Source organism: Bactrocera dorsalis, chromosome 1, assembly GCF_023373825.1.
Source record: "Bactrocera dorsalis isolate Fly_Bdor chromosome 1, ASM2337382v1, whole genome shotgun sequence".
NCBI classification, from domain to species: domain Eukaryota; kingdom Metazoa; phylum Arthropoda; class Insecta; order Diptera; family Tephritidae; genus Bactrocera; species Bactrocera dorsalis.
Genome location: NC_064303.1, coordinates 114,351,691 through 114,371,723, shown reverse-complemented (window position 1 = coordinate 114,371,723; position 20,033 = coordinate 114,351,691). Strand labels below are relative to the sequence as shown.

Genomic DNA, 20,033 nt, shown 5'->3' with positions numbered 1-20,033 from the left:
AGCATAGAAAACGCATACATTGTACAATTTTTGATTGAAATGCATTATTTGGTTACCCCTTAAGCGGCATGTTAAAATATATGTGTATGTATGTGTGTTTGTAAGGCTTGCAAATTGTTAATAAAATCGGACAATTGATATTTGTAAGGATGCATCACATGCCAGAGAAATCAGCAGCGGCACTGAATGTTCATTGTATAAATGCACAATGTGTTGGTCATCCTTTGACAATCAAGTTGAATGCAAATTGTTATTTATAAAATTTCCAATAGTATAAAGGATATGAGATCAACATTCAACAACTCGAACAGCCAGTGACAATACAAAGGTAAGACAACAAATGTTAAAGGACAGGTCAGCTGCCGTAAAATAGTTGCTTCTATTCAGTAGCTACAACAAATATACTTCTGGTGTCAACACGCCATTGCTGTTGGCCCCAATGTCCTTTTACTCGCCAATCTTTAAGTTTTTCAACGTTTGCATTTTGTTCTTTGAACACTTTCATTCACTTAACTTATATGTGAATAAGAAAAAGGAGCAGAGCATCGAGCAGCATGTTTCTTTTAAATTTTTCTATAACATCTTCTTGAATTAGTTCTTAAACTAAAATCCAAAACTGATTCCCTATTTTTGAACCAATGAGAAATTCAATAATATATTATTTAAATTAATGCAATTGAAGGTCTCAGAAAATATTTTCCAACCATCTACTGAGATATTCTTCGCCGAAAATCTGTAGCCGAACTTTATAAGGAAATGATTGTTGGAAAAATTCCTGGTGAGCCACACGGCTAAAAGTTGGCAGAAAATAGTAATGCCAATGCTCAGAGTATATTAATGTAAGAAATATGGTGAGAAAGCAACAACACCACCGGTACAAATCAATATTGAGCGTGCCACTTATTGTAACTATGAAGATATCGACCGTTTTTAGGGGCCGCCGCCATCGTGGAACCGAAAAATCTATGAATGAAATTGAGTTTTAAACACCTTCGATCGAATGAAATTTATTTTCGTTTCTGAAATGTTCTAAAATGTTTCAGAATTGTTCCCAAATGGTTGCCATTGTCTCCTGAAGGACTGTAAGTAGAAAACACTTTTTTAAGCCTGTGGAAGATTTGGGTAGTATTCCGGATTGAGGGAGTGTTGAGGGCGTGTTGGTGCACGAGTCTTTAAGCAAAGTATAATTAAAATTCAAAATCTTCTGTAATTAATATTAGTTTTTATTAAGTTCGACATTATTTAATGAATGCTTATAATTAATGATTTATTGATTCCATTTATATTTACTAAGCATATTTGGGCTAAGACATTTCTTCACTTAATTTAACACTTTAAAATTAAAAAAAAAAAATTGTAACACGCACACCTTTATCTACTAATCAAATAGTTTTACAAATTTTCCTTTACTACAAAAAATAAAATTCATCACAACAACACACTTTTTCACATTTGAATACATAATTTACATTACAAAATTTATTAGTATAATTTAAGGCGCTATAACAAACAAACACATAATAACTGATAAAAATAACAACCGAAACACACATACCTACATACATACATATATACAATAGTTAAATACATAATTAGCGAGGGACATTCACACGCGTTTTATAAAATTATTCAAAATTTATATTACAAAATTGATTTTTTGGACAAAAAACAAATGCGCCACTTACTCACATACAGTTTTGCTTTTATCTAAGTATATACAGCGGTGTGTAGGAACGTCTAAATGCACAAATTTGAAACTTTACAAATACTATTTTGGTCCGAGTAGATATCAACTAAATTATATGGTACAGACTACTTTAAAATTAACGTGAAAATCTACATATGTACAAATAAATGGCGGACAGAGTTTTATGCCACCTCCAGGTCGGATGACTCATCCGCATCGCTGTTATAGCTATTCGGATCGGTTTTAATGTGATGACTAAGTTGACTGGCGTAATCCTCGGCGGCACATTTTAGATTCGCCACAGCGGCCATTACCGCGCCGTTGGCGTTCACCGTGGCAATACCCGAGGCGACTGAGGCACCTGCCGGCGTGTTGCCGGCGCCGCCGCACTGCTCCTCCTGCAACTTACGCAGGCGCTCCTGTTCCTCGCGCTTCTGTTTACGCCACTTGGCACGACGATTTTTGAACCACACCTGGAAAGAAATTGAAAGGAAACTTTAGAAAACAATTCTATCTTTAAGCATACGCTAGATTTTTAAGTAGAATATATAACTGTTTATGTGGTAGTGTAATATTTACGTTTTAATATTTTAATTTGCTTACGAAAACCTCAACAGCCAAAGCAACGGCTGCACTTGGTTGGCTGCTCGAGTGAAAAGAATGTCTTTTATTGAAGCGCATAAATAATATTCGCATGGCAACGCAACGCGCAGCATATGGAATTTCATAAAACAGAAGACCAAAATTCCGGAAGTTACAACAAATTCTGCTGCTTTAACGGTACTAAAAGAGATATTCAACGCGCGGAGAAGAAGGCAAAAGAATGCTATTTGTCTGAAAATGAAATACTCGAATCGAGTTCTAAAAGTTTATCTTTTGTGCTTTTCTTGATTTGAAATACATTCTCACACATCTATATAAAATATATATTTATATATAGCGACAGCATTTGTTTATGGCATTACAATGATTCTTCTGAAAGCTCGGTATGGCTTCAAAAACACTTTCATCCGTTTTTCAAATTAAATTTCAATAAAAAAACTTCAAATGTTGGAGAAGGACGGAGGCAAACAGCAAATGTAAAAAAATCACGTGAACTCTGCGGTTATGCATAAATGCCGCGTGACGCTCGCGTTCTATTCATGACATAAATGTGCGTTGAACAAAAAACATTATTTTTAAGAGCAACACAGATTTTATTTTCCTCTTGTCGATTTACTGTATTTTTGTATTTCCATTTCCCGCTGAACCGCTAACACTGTTTTGGCTTCCATCCACGTCGCCTTATCTTTGAATCCCTGACGCACAGCACCACCAATGTATGTATGTATTTATGTATGTGGCTGCATACATATTTCCAAGTTCGCGCTGTTTGAAGTGTTGCTAAAGTGTGCGCCTTCAGATTTCCTGCTTACGCCAGCTAAGCTTGACCTTTTGCTGCTCCCAGTTCCCATCATTGCCGCCGCTAGCAGTCAGCGCCGTCGCTGCTCTGCGCGCGTGAAATACTTTTGTAATATTTAAATTACAATTTTCTTTCTTTAGAGCTTCTTCTCGCGTACTTTCATTTGCTTCCCGCCTAATTAGGCGGTTTATTATAATTGTAATTAATTTTTCTTACATTGGCTTTCGCAAGCGCCTCCTTCCTCCCGGTATTCTTTAGTGGAGGCGCGGAGTTGGGTTCTTACGTTTATGCGGGATACTTTTCTGCTTCCTGGGCATGAGTTGCCATGCGCAACGCAGAGCTTGCCTTAATATAAGTACACCCGCCCGCGTTGAAGGAAGTTTTCTAGAAGCGTTCAAGCGGAAGTTGCAAATTGGTCTTTTAATTAAGACACAAAAGCGATACAAGAGGCCAACCGGGAGGCAGCACAAGAAAAACAAGCACAAAAAAGCAAACAACTGAACAGTAAAGTAAAAGCTCAAGAAAATGGCAAATGAAAATTCACTCTGCTTCCCACTCAATGAGGGCGTTTGATGGGGGTGTCGTGGGGACGAGTTTACGCCCGATTTGCCTCATTTAACTGGGCCTTTTTATGTAGAGTAGAGTAAGTTTGCTCATTCAATTAATTTCCAAGCGCTGAAATTTGGATTAACTTTTCTTCATGTTTACCTTTCAAAAATAAATCATTTTCTCTTTGTTTTTTGTATTTGTATTTGTATTTGTTTAAACAAAACAGGGATGTGTAAATAACTTAAGGGTGAAATGCATACAGTACAAATACATCCATTGATACATTTGAGTGTAGAATTGTCAGTGAGTGGCGATTGGTGCTGGCGTATCTTCCTCCATAACCAGCTGCCAGAGAACTTAAGCCAACTCTTGTTTACCGCTGTGTGGGTGGAGCTTTGCTTCTCTTAATCGTTGGTGGGTGGTTGCAGGCGCATTGACCGTTTCTACAGTTATCTGCTAATACATACACAATATTGCAATATTGTCTATTTTGGCACAGTTTCTTTGTAGTAGTGTACGCTACGGTTTGGTGAATTGAGCGATGCTGTGTTTCGCCTCTACTTGCCACCATATTCGATGTTATCTGTCGAGGGCATCCACTCGTCCCACCCACGCGCTCTGATTCCGGCGAGCACAACCGCAACCCTTACACCCTAATGCTTGTTCACGTTCGCAACAATAAAGAAAATAATTTAAAATCAACAAAATGCTCGCAGGTATTTTTCTAACTTTTAATTGAAAAATAAAAGAGACGCGTTGCTGTTATTATTTTTATGTTACTTGTTGATAGTTATTGATGTTATCACTTTTGTTTATTGTTGCTATCAGCAGAACTACATTTCTGTGTTCACAAAATAAATTTTCAAAATCAATTTTTGGAAATGCCAAATCAAAGCGCAGTTGAGTGATTTTACGGAAACAACACACTAAAGTCAACTGAACCTCGATAGAATATGCTCTCTTCGCGAGGAATTTAAAAAATGCAAGCATTTTATTATTTCCAAAAGCAAAAACAAATATAACAACCATAACGATTCTTTTAAAGTGCTCTAATCACTAATTAAACTTGACATTTACCGTAAAATCCAGTAGTTTTTTCGCTTATCCATTGTACAATTTGCAACCTCCCAGGCGTACCGTTGCGAATACTTGTGTCAACATATACACATGACCATGCAAATATATATATATACATATATCTGAATACCGTCGACACCTTGGCAACCTTTGATCATATCAAAGCGATTGAATACATTGCAGTATGGCGGTATGTGTGTATATTGTCTATATAGTGGTGGTTGCATTACAATTCCATTGGACGTACTTTTTATAAGTATATTTAACAGTACGCAGTGTGGTTGCATGCGAGTCTCAGGCACAAATCATGTAAAATGACGAGCGACTTTCAAAAGTCTTAATCACGCTGTCAATTCGCATTTGTCAATTTAAATGATTATACATTGTGAATTTGAGGCATGCATATGACACTATATACAGCTTTATTAAATCACTTGAGCAGTATTTGCCAAATATATACATATGTACATATGTATGTAAAATTAAGTCAAGCGCAAACTGAAACACTCGTTCATATAAATGTTGTGCACCGATGGACCCTGAGATCATTTAAGCTTTGGAAGTGGGTGGTGAATTTTTTCTTGCAACGCATGCTCTTGGAAAACTGCTACAAACTAAACGCAACTGAGTTCTGAGACATCAAAAGCTATATAATTTGAGCTTTTTTGACATTTTCTTGGTTTTTGCGACATTTTTGTTGATTTTTACATATCTAGGTATTTTCATGTATTAGGTAGTCGAAAAAGTCATTTCGTATTCCTAATCAAATTTTAATTTTTTTTTTATTTATTGTAATAATTTTCGTCGACCACTTTTTGGCATTTTTCCGCTAGAGACATTATTCCTTCAGTGTATCACTTGTGTCAGTGTTAATCGAAATTTCGAAATTTTCAGAGCGGAAGCGACAGAATCATTATTGTGCTACACGAACTGTTACAGCATCGTCTCCGTAAACTTCACAAATTTTATTGGTGGCTTGCGTAGCATTCTGCCCTTTTTATACAAAAATTTCAAAATGTAGCGAGTTTCTTCATTATTTTCACTCATTTTTGAACAGCTGTAGCTTTTTTTAAACTTCCGCGAATTTTACTTATTTTTTATTAAATGAATCTTAAAATCTCACCTTTCCAGCACCATATGGTATGGCACAATGTGATTAGTAGCACTGGAGATATACGACTGAAACGACATCTATTGACGAAAAACGAAAAAACTTTTTCGACTAACCAATATTATAATTTATTATGTGCAATAGTTCAAATTCGCGGCAGTACCGTTATATTAAATCACGCATCGCTTAATGCAACTCCCAACATACTAGTTTGTGTATGTGCTCTATTTTATATATAGTGCCATGTTGAGTTTAAATATTTTTCGCGGATTTTGCCTCTTAACTATGTAAATATTTTGCCACGAACAGCAAAAAATTTAATTATATGTATTACATTATTAAGTACTTTGCCCGCATTAATTTCCCATAAAATAGTGCAAAGTTAAACAAATAAAATAAACACGCACAAAAAATGTATATGCAAACATTAATTATAAAATTTGCGGCTAATTAAAAGCGGTAATATTTAAATACTTAAAGTCAGTTGATTTTTCAAATTAAACTGCGCTAAACTAAAAATCTGCCAATAAAACGACTAAGCGATAAATATGTAAATCTTCCACATACGAATATTTACATATATATAAGTACATAGGATATAAAAAATCTCCATAATAATTGCATATTAAAATGGACCATCGTTGCAAGGTCAGTTGGCTGCCGCGAACTAATCTCATAATTTTTCCAATCAACAGAATTTTCGCTGTTTTTTCGCCATTACATTGTCGCTACACTTTCCGCTGTCTACACATACACATGTAACCGTTATAACGGTTGTGTGCTATTGACGGCTATAATAAAAAATCCTGACTAGAATAAAATTTTAATAACCGCAAGCTTCTGGTCAGCAAATTGGTGTAAATATACATACATACATACATGTGTACGCACATGTAAAACAAACAGTTCATATGCACATACTATATACATACATACATATATGTACATACATATGTATTCACATGTATGTATGTATATCTAAACGCCTCTATGGTTTAGTATATTTAATTCGCCACATATGGTACATACATACATATATTTTTATATGGAGGCGCGGCCAGGTGTGTGCGTGTGTTTTGGAATAGCGGTAAGCGGCCATTGTTATGAAAATGTTGGCTTAGTGGTGCAAAATATCCAAACTCAATTTTTCAAATTAAATAAACACGAATGTTAAGCGCTTTATGGCAGCCACGGGCGTTGCGGGTGCAGCACAATGCATTAACAATGTACCCTCTTATATACATACATACATACTTATATATACGCAAATACAGAGTGTGCAAACTTACAATTCCATATTTTCATATAAATCTGAAGATTAATATGGGACTCGTAGGAAAAAATATTGGAAATGATTGTAGAGTTTATGCTTGTGTAAACTTTTATATAAAACATACTTAACGGTTTTTATAGAAAATAATCATAGCAATTTAAGATCTCAGAAGTCAGCACATCTTCAGATATTACTCAGTCATAAAAGACTCTCGTCACTGAAACCCCATTTGCATAAATCTCAATACCTCGATGCGATTTGACAAGCATGAAAAATCTCAGCTGACTCAGACAATCGCTTTAGAGCGGCCTGGGCTTAAGCTACGCCATTTTTCCCTCGCTTTCCACACGTTTCATCGGCGCTATTTGAATTTTTAAACAATTCACTTAACAGCGAAAACTGCAAAATCAACACGACCACCTCAGAGCTTCAGCGCTGCGGCACGGTTCAATTTGAGCGCTCAATTCCCTAAGAACAAAATACGCACCGCAAGTGATGGTGAGCAAAATGGCCGCAGGCGCTGCGATGTATGTATGTATGTGTGAGAATACATATGTTGCATCGTGCGTGAGTGTGTTTCAAATTTTCATATGCGCGTATGTGTGTGTGTGTGTGTGTATAGGCGGATTTTACAACTCTAAAGCGTATAAATCGCTGATACTCTGCGCCGCTAAGTTTTGTATGCGAAAAGGCGGTGATGCGGCCAAGCGGGTCGGCGCCGCTGACACTGGCGTTGGCTGTGGCGGCAGCAATGGCAACGTGCATGAAATCCATTAAACAAACACACCCAGCAGCGGTTGATTTTTAATTAACTACTCGCCACAGCAAAAAGTAAGCAAGCAGCTTGCGCCGTGGCACAATAAACACACACACCAACAAAAAACGAGCCAATGGATTCGATAGCGATACACGAACACGTCAACACATATGCACACCTATGTACTATATGTGCCTAGGCCACAAGCAAACAGACAAACATAATCACCATACGCTCACCGATGCTCACCGACGCCAACATGCAGCACACTTAACCATGAATACACCAACCAACTCTGACACTCGTGCACTTTTGCCGATTTTACAGAAACGTTGTTTTAATAAAAATTCAGTGAAACTGCCTCTCGACACCTCGTCGATTTTCAGCCTAGAGATTTTGGGCCGAAAAACAAACTTAGTTACAGCTCCCACACGGACGTGAGGCAATTTCAGCCACATCAGCACATATTGACAACAGCGCTCTGCCCCAAATGCCATACGGTAGAAACTAAAGTGGCGCCATGGATTAAAGCTGCTGCCGATGCTGCACCGATATACAGAGGTATATACTCACTTGCATGTGGCTTTGCATGTATGTTGCAAGTAAAGCGTAGATGCATACATGACTGCCTCCAATCTAACGAGTGCAGCGCAAAAAGCTAACCACCAACAATAACAACGCCGAGGCAAAAATTACTGCCAATGTTTTGACTATATTTCGGCATTTTAGGCAAACAAGTCGACCTGTCGAGCTGGGTTGCATAGGTTGCACAGGTGTCTGTGTGTGTGCGTTTGAGCTCGTGTGCACAATGTGGCTGTGTGCTTTGGATGCCTAGTGTTGGCTGCAGTGCGTTGCCGCTTTGGCTGCAAATTGTCACAACTTTGTGCTTGGCTAATCTCAGCAGCTGTCATGCCACCATCTATTCAGACGCAAACAAGTAGTTTCCCCCAGAAATTATATGGAGAATAGCAATTTCCTAGCAGTATTGCTGCCTCTTGCACGCAAATACACAGGGAGTACGGTCTAATTAGAAGCTGACGTCGAATAAACGACAACAAAAATGTTTACATGCTTCAACTGTGCTACTTCGGCGCAAGAAACGAGCTCAAATGGTTTCATCTGATTGAAAACGCTAGAAAACTTTACTGCAAAATTGATGTGATTAAATGTAGAAAACTCAAACCACCGCAATGAAACTGGGTAAAATGAATAAATTTACATTAATTTCAATTCAATATATAGGATATTGAATTTTTAAATTTTTTTGGAAAAACAGAGATCAGCTTGTCGGTTAACAATATTTCGATTTTCGACAAAATCAAAATAAAATTAAAAACATAAAAAAAGTAAATATAGATAAGCCCACACGAAACAGGTATATGTACATACATACACATACATACGCGTCTTATCCCCAAATCTTAAATTCGCGTCATCGTCTAAGGAGCGTGTGTTTATTTGTGTTTTGAAAGGACTAAACGCGCCAGTCTATTGAAACATTCTCCACAAGTGCGGCACAATATGGATGGGTAGTCCCGATACAAAGGGTATTAGTATGTTTAACAAAGTGCACAATCATCTTTTCACAATCTTAATAGACTGTCATATACAATACATCGTATATTTGTGTATGTGTGAGTGTCTTATTAAGCATTATGGGGCAACTTCGGAAAATTTTGGTTTTTACTTCGTTGCCATTAAGTGCTATGTACGTGTGTATATATGTACAAATGCCACTTGTTTATTGTTATAATTTTCCTTATTGTTATTGTTTTTTCTTTTTCAAGCCAACTAAGTAAGGCTTAAGTAGGCCGACAAAAGGACAACAATTAGCAGCAATTGCTTTCTCTGGCCGCATTTAGGTTTTGGGCGATATCTTTTTGAAGTTTGCGCTCGGAAAGGTGTATTTGTGCACACAATTATAAAAAAAGTAGCACCGAAATTGTGGTAAATGGACCACCAAGTAGGCTCTACCAAAAATAATATTTGTTCAATACTTTTTTACACGTCATATGCCAGTATGCGTATGTATATATGTGCACGTAATATTTATTTTCAACAAATTGAATTTATTCTACAACAAATGTGTCTACAACATATGCAAGTGTATGAAAACTCTCATATTTCGTTGTTTCATTACTTTTATGGCGCAAATTAAAATATTGTTTATTTTTGTATGAATTAAATGAAATTAAATGGCAATGAGCTGGAATCAGCAGATTTTCGTTGATTTTAATAACGTAACAAGTGGCCGGCGGCAATGTGTCCACAACCTCAATCTCGCACAGCAAGGACAAAGCATACACGCGCCTTTCTCACACTCTCGCATACACACACACACACACCTAACGGAGCATTCACATTTTATGTACAAGCCACCACTAAAGCGGCAGATCTGTTAACACCCTCACCAATAATTCCGAGCACCCAACGTACGTAAGTGTTTACGTTTTATTAAAGCACTTGAGCCACACATTGCGGTTTCACAATAAATGCCACTTGCAGCTGAAATTATTATTTTCATAATTTCGCTTATTTAGATCACTCTATTTCACAAATACACCCTCACTCGCACGCACGCATACAAGTCCAACAACTCCGATGGGATGTAAGATTAGAAGAATGTACATATGTACATACATATATTTGTACCTGTGTGTGTATGAAGCATTAAACAAGTGGCTGCGTGAGTGCTTCTGGCCTGCCTCCTCGGGGAGTTGCTGTTATTTAAGGTTTCGGCTGCTGCCGTTTGTTTTCCTTGCAGCGCATAAACATTTTTATGGAGTAACTTTAAATTATGCCCTCAAGTGTTTAACTAGCAGGCCACGAATCAAGCTTTGCCATTTACTTTCAAATTCGATCCGCCGGCAAGTGCAATCCATAGGAAAACATTGACAAAGTGAGCTAATGTTGTTATTGTATTAGCTATTTGTGTTCCCAGCATTCCAGACAGAGTGCATAAATTTAGACTTAAGTGAAAAATTCCTTTTTCTGTGCGGGAAAAATATATTGAAACAAAATAAAGTGTTAAGTCGAAAAACGTGGCAACAATTTTCGATATCCTTAAGCCGATTCTATGCCAGTCATAAGCTATAAAGCCATTTACTATTAGATACTTGTATGTATAAATCAGAGCGGATCGATCACGTATGAGGGAAATGTTCTACGGATCATTATGAATAACTTTGCCTATGGGACTATGGGTCTAAAACCGATTTCACGTCAGTAATTTGTAAGACGAAGTTTAAACAATTTTCATTATCGCTTGTAAGGAAGATACATATATGCTATAGTTGTAAATATACGATCTAACTGATTCCGACAAATGATCAACAGATTATTAATATGCATTAAGTTTCATTCCAATATCTCAAAAACTGCCAAACTAATTTTTATGATCTCAAAAAATTCTATTTTTTTGGTTCCCTGTAAATTAGCCCGCTCTAATGTATATATCTTGTATGTTAATCTTAAGTTCAACCAAATTTTAGTATTTACAATCTGTTTCTTATCAAAAACTCTTATAGTATACAACCTCGTATTACAAATACACATCTTAAAGCGTTTTTTGAGCATATCCCTTCATCGTTACACATACATACATATACACATATAATACATTTATATGATAATTATGCGGGCATTTTTGTTTCTCTGGCCACTCTGGATTTATACTTTTAAAATACTTGAGGTTTAAATTAAAATAATAATGATTTGTGAAATCAAAATAAGTAAATAAGAAAACGTAAAATTCCACATATTCACATAAAAGCACAACTACAAATATGCAAATATTCAACAATCTCAAGAAAAATCTCCAAAGCAATTTGCATATTTCCTCATCACAATGGCAAAGACGACTGCTTCACAATGACTTGGCACTAAGGGGCCACTAACTGGGCATTTTCGCTGTCAACGTCAGGCAAATTGAGTGGCTAAATGACAAACGTAAGCGGTAGCCATATACATACATACATATGTACATATGCATGTATGTATGTATATGTACCCCTTTTGTCAGTAAGTCACCTATCTGTGTAGTTATGCATTGCTCCAACCATTTGTTCCATTGCACACTTAAACGGGAGATTTTCAATAATTATTGCCACTTATGTCAATTCCATGGCGCATTGTGTCACTACTGCCTAGGCCCCAATCAGCATACAGCCGCACAAATCTTTTTTACACACACTAGTCGCGACATGTGTGATCAGCGTTCGTGCCGCTGGCAGCTCCTGCCCGAGCGTTGGCCACGCATCTCGCTGCCTCACGCTTGGAAGGACGGTTGAAATGCCTCTGTTGTTGTTGTTGCTCCGTGGCCGATTCTTTCTTTGCTGTTCGGCTCAAGTGGCAACACTTTTGCTTGAGTAAAATTATGCTAAACAGTAGCAACGGCAGTCACACATAGCCTGAGTGACTTCACTCAATACAAGTGCATTTAGGTTTGTATGTGTGTGCGTATGTGCGTATATGCGTTTATAAATATTTGGAGTACTTGTATAAGCAATAAGCAATTACTTCAAGAGCTTCGAAAGACCTAAAGTACGAGCTACTGTAATTTACGCGATCATACACACATGCATTTGTATAAATGAATGTATAGGAGCTGTGGAGCTGTATACATTTTTTTTCATATTATCTATTTATATCATATTCATATATGTATGTATGTTTGCATGTATACGACATTGAATTAATATGTATGTATATCACTGCAGGTCTGTGTGAACACCTTCACAAAACATCATTTACTTTAATATGTTAATTAATCGTATTGCCGCAGGTTTTGGAGTATACATATTTCCATAGATGTATGTATGTATGTGCGTACGTATGCGCGTAAGTGTACTTATTAGCGTTGGTTGATTCTTTTGTAATCAAGAGATTTGGCTGCTTTGCAAAGTAAACGCGTCTCCAGATATAATTTTCGAAAATGTTTTTGATTTGAGTCAATTATACAATAATTGAGATTTATTAGCAAATGTTAAAAAGCCAGCACACTCGTACATATGTATATACATAGTTTACGTGCCAACTCCACTGTGGCCACACAGAAAACACCAGAGACAAGTGAAATCCAAAAGTCATCGGTCGGCAATCAAGCATAAGAATTAAAATTCAACTAATCCTGTCGTTCAAGTGTTTGGCGTGATTTGAATGTTGACTTGAAAACATAAAAAACCGTCGAATTGTTGTTATAACTGCTCCATGCTCGTTTGTGCCGAACTGAAGCGCTTTGCAAATATTTGTCTTTGGAAAAAAGTGAAAGAGTGAATGTGAACACAATTTGTTCTCAGCCAACGAGCCTCGACAATCGGAATGCCTTTCGCATTGACAAACAAAAATATTTAACTATGCCTAAATACTCAATACCGAAATACCTATTGCATATGCATATGTATGTACGTATGTGTGTCTATAGGCTCATATACATACATATAAATAAGTGAATAGTGAAGGAGGTGAAAAATTTTGTAAATATTGGTGCTACTGTGTGGGCTCGCACTGATCAAATATTAGTTGACTTTGAGATAATATCTAAAATCATCTATAATAATTAAAAAAAGAAAACAACAAAAATTGTATGAATAGAAAGAGGAATATCAATTTGCAGCAGTTAAATGATTTATTTTCATTTAAATAAGGTTTCTTCACGTTCACCCATAAGAGTGTGCATTTGCGTACTTGTACTCACTAACATACATACATATATGTATGTATGTATGAAAGAGCACAAACGCGAAGATCAAAGCAAACAATGCAGTTGTGAGATTAGTGGTATTGTGCAGCCCTTCGACAGCGCAGAGAGTCAAACAGTAGCCAACACTTGAAGATTGACTGTGAGAAAATGCCAAGTCATTCAGCTTCATGGTTTCTCTTCTGCTGCTACAACTATAATACATACATACATACATATGCATATTTTATAAGTAGAAGCAGTTTCGCATACCATTTTGTTGACATAAAAATGCTTCGATGTTGTATTTCTATTGTACCATAAGTAGCATATAACAAATCGAAAAAATATGAAAATTCCAGGAATCTTTGTTTCTAAGCGGCCGCCTCACTGGAGATAATGATAAGGCACCAATTGTGTTGCTGACATGATATCTAATATATGTATATACATATGTATATATGTGTATAATGAGTAGTAGAAACGTGACAAATTAATCTACAAAGACTGTAGCAATGTTGGAAAATAAGCGGTCACTGGAAATTTAAATTAATTCTAAGTTTCTAAGTTTGTTCTCAGGTTTACGTAATCGCCATCTAAGATAACTTTGATCTCATTCGCATCACTAGTTCGCATCACGACGCCACATTTACCAAACATCGACCCACTTTAGTGCACTCTCCCACTCCGCCACTTATTCAAGGCTGTAAGCAAGGAATCGAAGTGACAAAGCTAGCACCGTAAATGCTAATGCGAAAGCTCTTAGCCTTCGGTCAAATAACATTAAACGGCGGCATTACTTTCGCACTTGACAGATTTCCGGGCCACACCCGTTGCCTGCACACCCTCACTACTCGCACACTATCAAAATTTACAAAACAAATTGAAAGTGCTAAAATGCCTTTTGGCGTCTACTTAAGCATATCCTTAAATACCATATACTATACAAACACATGTATTTATGTATGTATATATGTATGTGGGTGAGCATCTCGATATGAGCAGATATGCTGATTACTATTAGATAAACAACACACACAACAAAGCAACTAATACTGGCACAACTTATCCACACTCAAGGTAATAAGCCTAATTACTGCACAAATCCACAACCACAAACGTGTTGACACGCCAACCGAAGTCAAGGAAACCCCCACCAATGCTCTGCTGGCATGCTATTTATCAGTGCGAGCAAAAGTTAGTCGAATGTGCAAGCCAAACAAATGCACACACAAAACCCTTTCAACGATAATGTGCGCTTATGCGATTGTATGCGTGTCTATGTGTGTGTGTGTGTGAAGTTGTGGCATCATGCAACTGCTTAACATTAACTAGTTGTTAACGAAGCTTACAATCTCAGCGCAAATCCCTACAAATGCAGCGCTGAGCTTACGCTGGCGTCACAGCCCTCCGCGAACCCCGCACAAGATTTGGTCGGTGTTAAAACGTATGGTGTTTAAATGCCATTTAAACACACAAACAACAAATACAAATGTGTAGATATGTATTATTGCGTACACACGCACACACACACACACCAGTGTTATAAACTTACCAAGTATCTAATGTTATAAATACAAATTGAATTGTCAACTCGTCGAGCCATGTTTGTTAATTTGTTGACAAATCGTTATATTAATGGATCTATCAAATAGCACAACAACAACACGGCTAAACGTAGAGTGTTGCACGTTCATTTGTATTCCAAATCCATTTGTGGGATTTTCTTCAAATAACAACAACAATTTGCGGTGAGTAAGAATGAGCATAATAACAACAGCGCTCACAGCAAAAACTCCGAAGGTTTGCATACATTTTTACGGTTTTGGTTTTAAAATAAACACATCATCCAGGGGTGGATGAACGCCCTGCAAGCCGCATGGCCTGTTCTGCCACGGCGTTAAGCTATCCCCGCGGGTATAATTTTTGCTACTTTGCTTGTTCGTATCAAGATGATGTTGTTGTTGGTATTACTGTCGGTTTTCGCTTTTAACGCATCTTACACACGCAATTCACTCTCAGACTTATCCGCCGCTGTGTGACTGCTTGGCAACTTTTGTGTTCCGCGCAGCTTGTTTTCGCTTGTATTAGCATGCATTAAAGAGCGGGCGTACGGGTGCACTCGGCTGTTCGTGTGTGTGTGTGAGGGTTATGCTTGCATCCTCAGCACTCCATCTGCCAGGTCCCACGTCCAACAGCCGGCAAACGACTTTGTTTACATTGCAAATCAAAATGCGATCTCTGTAAATTACGCCACGTCCAACAATCCCGACATTATTGAAATTAAGTGAAATGATAATTTTCATTTTACCGTGTGCCACATCCTACGTCCACTCACTCCCACATTTCGAGAGCAGATTTATGCACATATACATACACGTATATGTATTTATAGGCAATGTATGTATGTTTGTGTGTGCGTGTAAACGTTTGGCGTCTGTCGACTCCTTTGTGGCATGCTCTTTGCCATTGTTATTCTTATTATTGTTTTTATTGTAATTGTTGTCGTGGTCGGAAGCCTCTCAATTAAAGCGAACAACTAAATAAACAGAGTGATTTTCTCAAATGACTGCACTCAATTGGTTTCGCGGCGAAAAATCAGCAAACCTCGGCGGAAATTATTTCCTTGCATTTAAATGAGGGGATTCAGACAAACCTTTCAGAGGGAAGTGCTTAGTAGCTTACATATCTTCAGGTCGTTTAGAAATGTAGGCTCACATATAATTGCCAGTTTAGAAATTTTTGAATATTATGAATTCAAAATAATTCCAATTCTTTCTTTACGTATAAGAAAAGAGCAATCAGATCAGGTTCAAAATACTAAAAGCGCTAACAAATACTTTATGTGTAAATCTAAATCTTTATGGACGCGTTACGACATTGAGAATGCGGTTGTTACTATTAAAAGAAGTAAAGCAGATCATTTGGAAAACAATCATAGCCACAGTCAAGGTCAAATTCTTAATGTATTGATCCACAAATAGGTCTCTATGAATAATATTTCGTAGTCAGTTATAAAAACTTTTGGAAATATTAATTACCACAACTCAAACTCAGCAATTTCTGTATTGAGTAGAGATGCCAGCGTGGAAAAGTATGCATTTTTATAAAATTTCGATATCCCCTTATGTTTTCGTAAGCACAAATTTTCTTGTAAATATACGATTTTATCAGTAATATGTATGTACGAGTACTATATTTTTTACATAGATACGAATGTATCTATATGTAGAAGTTTCAAACTCACCTCCACGCGCTCCTCTTTAAGATCCACTTTCAGCGCCAACTGCTCACGTAATACCACATCGGGATAGTGTGTCTTGTCGAAAGTCGCCTCCAGCTGCTCCAATTGCTCCTCGGTGAAAATTGTGCGATGACGGCGCTTTCGCTTCGGTGGCGGCCCATGACCCAAATGATGCGCCACATGATGATGCGGGTGATGCGGATGGTGCAAGTGATGCGCATGGTGGGGATGTGTGTGCGCTGCCAATGCAGCCGCCGCGGCACCGTGACCGCTGACATGTGCCTGCATTTGCGCTGCAGCCACATGAGCCACCGCGGCGGCGTGCATGTAATTCGGATAGAAGTTCGGGTACGCAACTGCGGAAGAGTCAAGGAGAAAGCACGAAAAATATATTACATGTATGTATGTATGCATATGAATACGGAATGGGTAGTCAGTCAAATTAAAATATGCGTTGCAAAAATGAGCTAGCATAGGAAATTTGAGCACTGAAGAAACTTTAAATATACAAAAAATGTGTATGTAAATTTGTATGCTTCCATCGATGTAACGTGATATTTTTTGGTAAAAGTTGCAGGATAAAGAATCGACGAAAAAGCATCGCCATAAGTGCATTCATATTTATGTACACATTTTTTCCGCTAAACTTTTTACAATTTAATTTGTGCGCACATTTAAGCTTTTTTTTGTTCGTTTATGTAAATCTGAAGGGAAAATGCATACACTTTTAACGTTTGAATAATTTGGCGTTGGTTCAAATTGTAAGCCGTTTTGAGCATACTTTTTATTTGAAAATTGAAATCCTACGCCTTCTTTCGCTTGGGTGAGCGTAAGTCCTTGATTGGATAACTTTAATACCTGCCGCCTTCTTCGTGGCAGCATGCAAAACAATTTGTGGCATCTTCATAAATTCATTCCTTGATAAGAGCCAATAATATAACACGTATTATTATTATTATTTTTTTTTTTGAACTTCAGCTATTCCACGTAAATCTGCTACCCAGCAGCATTCCATCTCACCCATAAAAAATCGTTGAAATCATCTTTTGCGGTTCATTGCATGTTTACGTGTTATTAACTCAGTCCTTAAATCCTTTTCAGTGCAAATGCAAAGCGGGCGGGAGAGGTTTTCGAATTATGTTGCATAGGTACGCTAATGCCTGCACAAGTGTTGCTGTAAAAATACCGTAAACCAGAGCAAATGCTATAAGCTCACACTTTCCTCCCTCTCATTTGCCCTGTGCAGCACGAAATCATTGAGAGGTGGTGGGGCAGGATATTTGTAAGCGCGTTACTTAAGAGTTGTCTGTTAAAAGGAATATTTAAATATGCCTGCAAACTCGTACGCCAGTAAATTGATCACCGCATTACTCAGGGTATAGACGAGAGCTGAGACCTAAAGCTTTTTATGTGTCTAGCGTTTTCATATTTACAATCGCACTTAAATATATATTTTATTTCTTGCGGCAATATATTCTGTGTTGGATTAGAAAATTTCTCGGAGGCTACAAAGTTTGCAAGCTTAGTACTACTACATACAGAATTGGTCAAGAAGCTCAACATAATGTTGACTTAAATTTGAATTTCTCCATAAAAGTGATATATGAAATTGTGCTCTTCATCAGAAAAATCGATTTAGAATGCTTCTTAAAGATTAGATTCTGATAAAAATATTTTTTAAAAAATCGTATCTTACAGTTTGTAGCCAATATCCATTACAATATTCGTAAAAGTAAACAAAATACTTTCATACAATTATTTTTTCTTCTTCTTTTCTTCATCCACAGATGTCTTTTTTGGTATTAGTATATAACAAATTACCGATATGCAAGTGAAATTATATATTTCTGAACATAAAGTTAGTAGATATAATTCTCAGCAATATACTCACCTAAAAAATCGGATGGAGAGGCGGCGAATCCGCTTGCTGCCGCTGCAGCTAAATGACCTAAGTGCAAGCCGGGATGCTGCAACATGGCAGGAACCCTTTGCGGTCGTATAGGACTTGTTGCAGCTGAACTGGAGTTAGAACTAGGTGAGGCGGGCGAATCGGAACGTTTTGTGCCACCGATAACTATATGACTATTGGCGGTTTTGTTGTTACTGTTGTTAATAATATTACTATTGACCGTTGATCTTGAACCACCTAAAATACTGTCAATTGTAAAGAGTGAAGCCGCTGCTGCCGCCGCTGTAGCCGTGCCGGCCGCAGGTCTGTGTGGGCGCTCGTCGTCAATGATGGTGGCGCCTGATTGCGATCCATCGTCGGAAGAGGGAGTTTGTGATTGCGATTGCTGATGCTGTTGATGTTGCTGCAACTGATTTTGTTGTTGTTGTTGCAATACCGATTGCAATCGTTGTCCCAAGTAACCACATTGTTGCGAGTTTAAAAGCATTGCGGTGGTCAAATATGCGGCATTTGGCGTACTTGACGGTGGAGAGCGCGAACTTTGACGGCTTTGACTCATATGTTGTAAGTTAGACGGCTGTTGTTGAAATTGTTGCTGCAACTGGTGTTGTTGTTGTTGCTGCTGCTGGTGATGATGTTGATGCTGAAGTTGGTGCTCGCTGAGCGGACTCCCCGAGCCAACTATGCCGACGGCATAACGCTTCACAGCAACTCCACTGGGCGGAGTGGTCGTCTCAACCATATCGCTGTTGTTATTGTGAAGCAAACCTGGGTTACTGATGGCAATGGTTGCGTTATGTGATGTCAACGGCAACGATAACGACAATGGGGGTGGTGTTGGTGGAGGCGACGTCGGTGATGGACTCGGTGTACTGACCACTGTTATTTTGAATTTTGGATGCTTGGCGCCTTTCGAATCCAATCCACCGACCAGCTGGGTGGGCGCATTCCACAATGAGGACAGAATTTTGGCGGTTTTTATTTGTACTTGAACACTGAGAATCTGTATACTATTTATTTATTGAGTCAGTTTCTATTTATTTTAAAACTCTTTATCAGCAAAAGCTGCGTTATTTTTGATTTTGTTGTAATTATTCACTTTTTTCATTTAATAATCAGCATTGGTCTAATCTCCTAATCAGGTAATCTCTTGCACTTTATTAACAAAAACACACGCACTTACGCTCTCAATAAAACGACACAGCTAATTCACTGATTGACCACTGACCAACGTCTACATACACGCGCGTTTCAATTTAGAAAATGAAAGAATGTTCAATTAAATCCAGAGAACTGCGCGTGAAATCTTCAGTCAACCAACCCTTCTGACTCGAAATTCGAAACTGT

At 37.7% G+C, this 20,033-nt stretch overlaps 1 protein-coding gene across 1 annotated transcript; it reads right to left on the bottom strand.

Annotated features, from left to right (window-relative positions):
- Nucleotides 1–1,225: 1,225 nt before the first annotated feature.
- LOC105229235 (homeobox protein goosecoid) lies at nt 1,226–20,033 on the bottom strand. The gene is made up of 3 exons (XM_029551545.2): nt 18,669–20,033; nt 16,781–17,133; nt 1,226–2,160 (listed from the first exon to the last, which is right to left on the bottom strand). Exons 1-3 carry the CDS (start codon nt 19,426–19,428, stop codon nt 1,870–1,872), a joined length of 1,404 nt encoding a protein of 467 aa, XP_029407405.2. The 5' UTR covers nt 19,429–20,033; the 3' UTR covers nt 1,226–1,869.

What these genes read in the sequence shown, in the direction of transcription:
- LOC105229235 (XM_029551545.2), bottom strand. Translation starts at nt 19,428, where the DNA reads ATGGTTGAGACGACCACTCCGCCCAGTGGAGTTGCTGTGAAGCGTTAT. An exon ending in CTCTCCATCCGATTTTTTAG is followed by an intron (nt 17,134 to 18,668) that starts GTGAGTATATTG and finishes ACTCTTCCGCAG; the next exon opens with TTGCGTACCCGAACTTCTAT. An exon ending in TTAAAGAGGAGCGCGTGGAG is followed by an intron (nt 2,161 to 16,780) that starts GTGAGTTTGAAA and finishes ATTTCTTTCCAG; the next exon opens with GTGTGGTTCAAAAATCGTCG.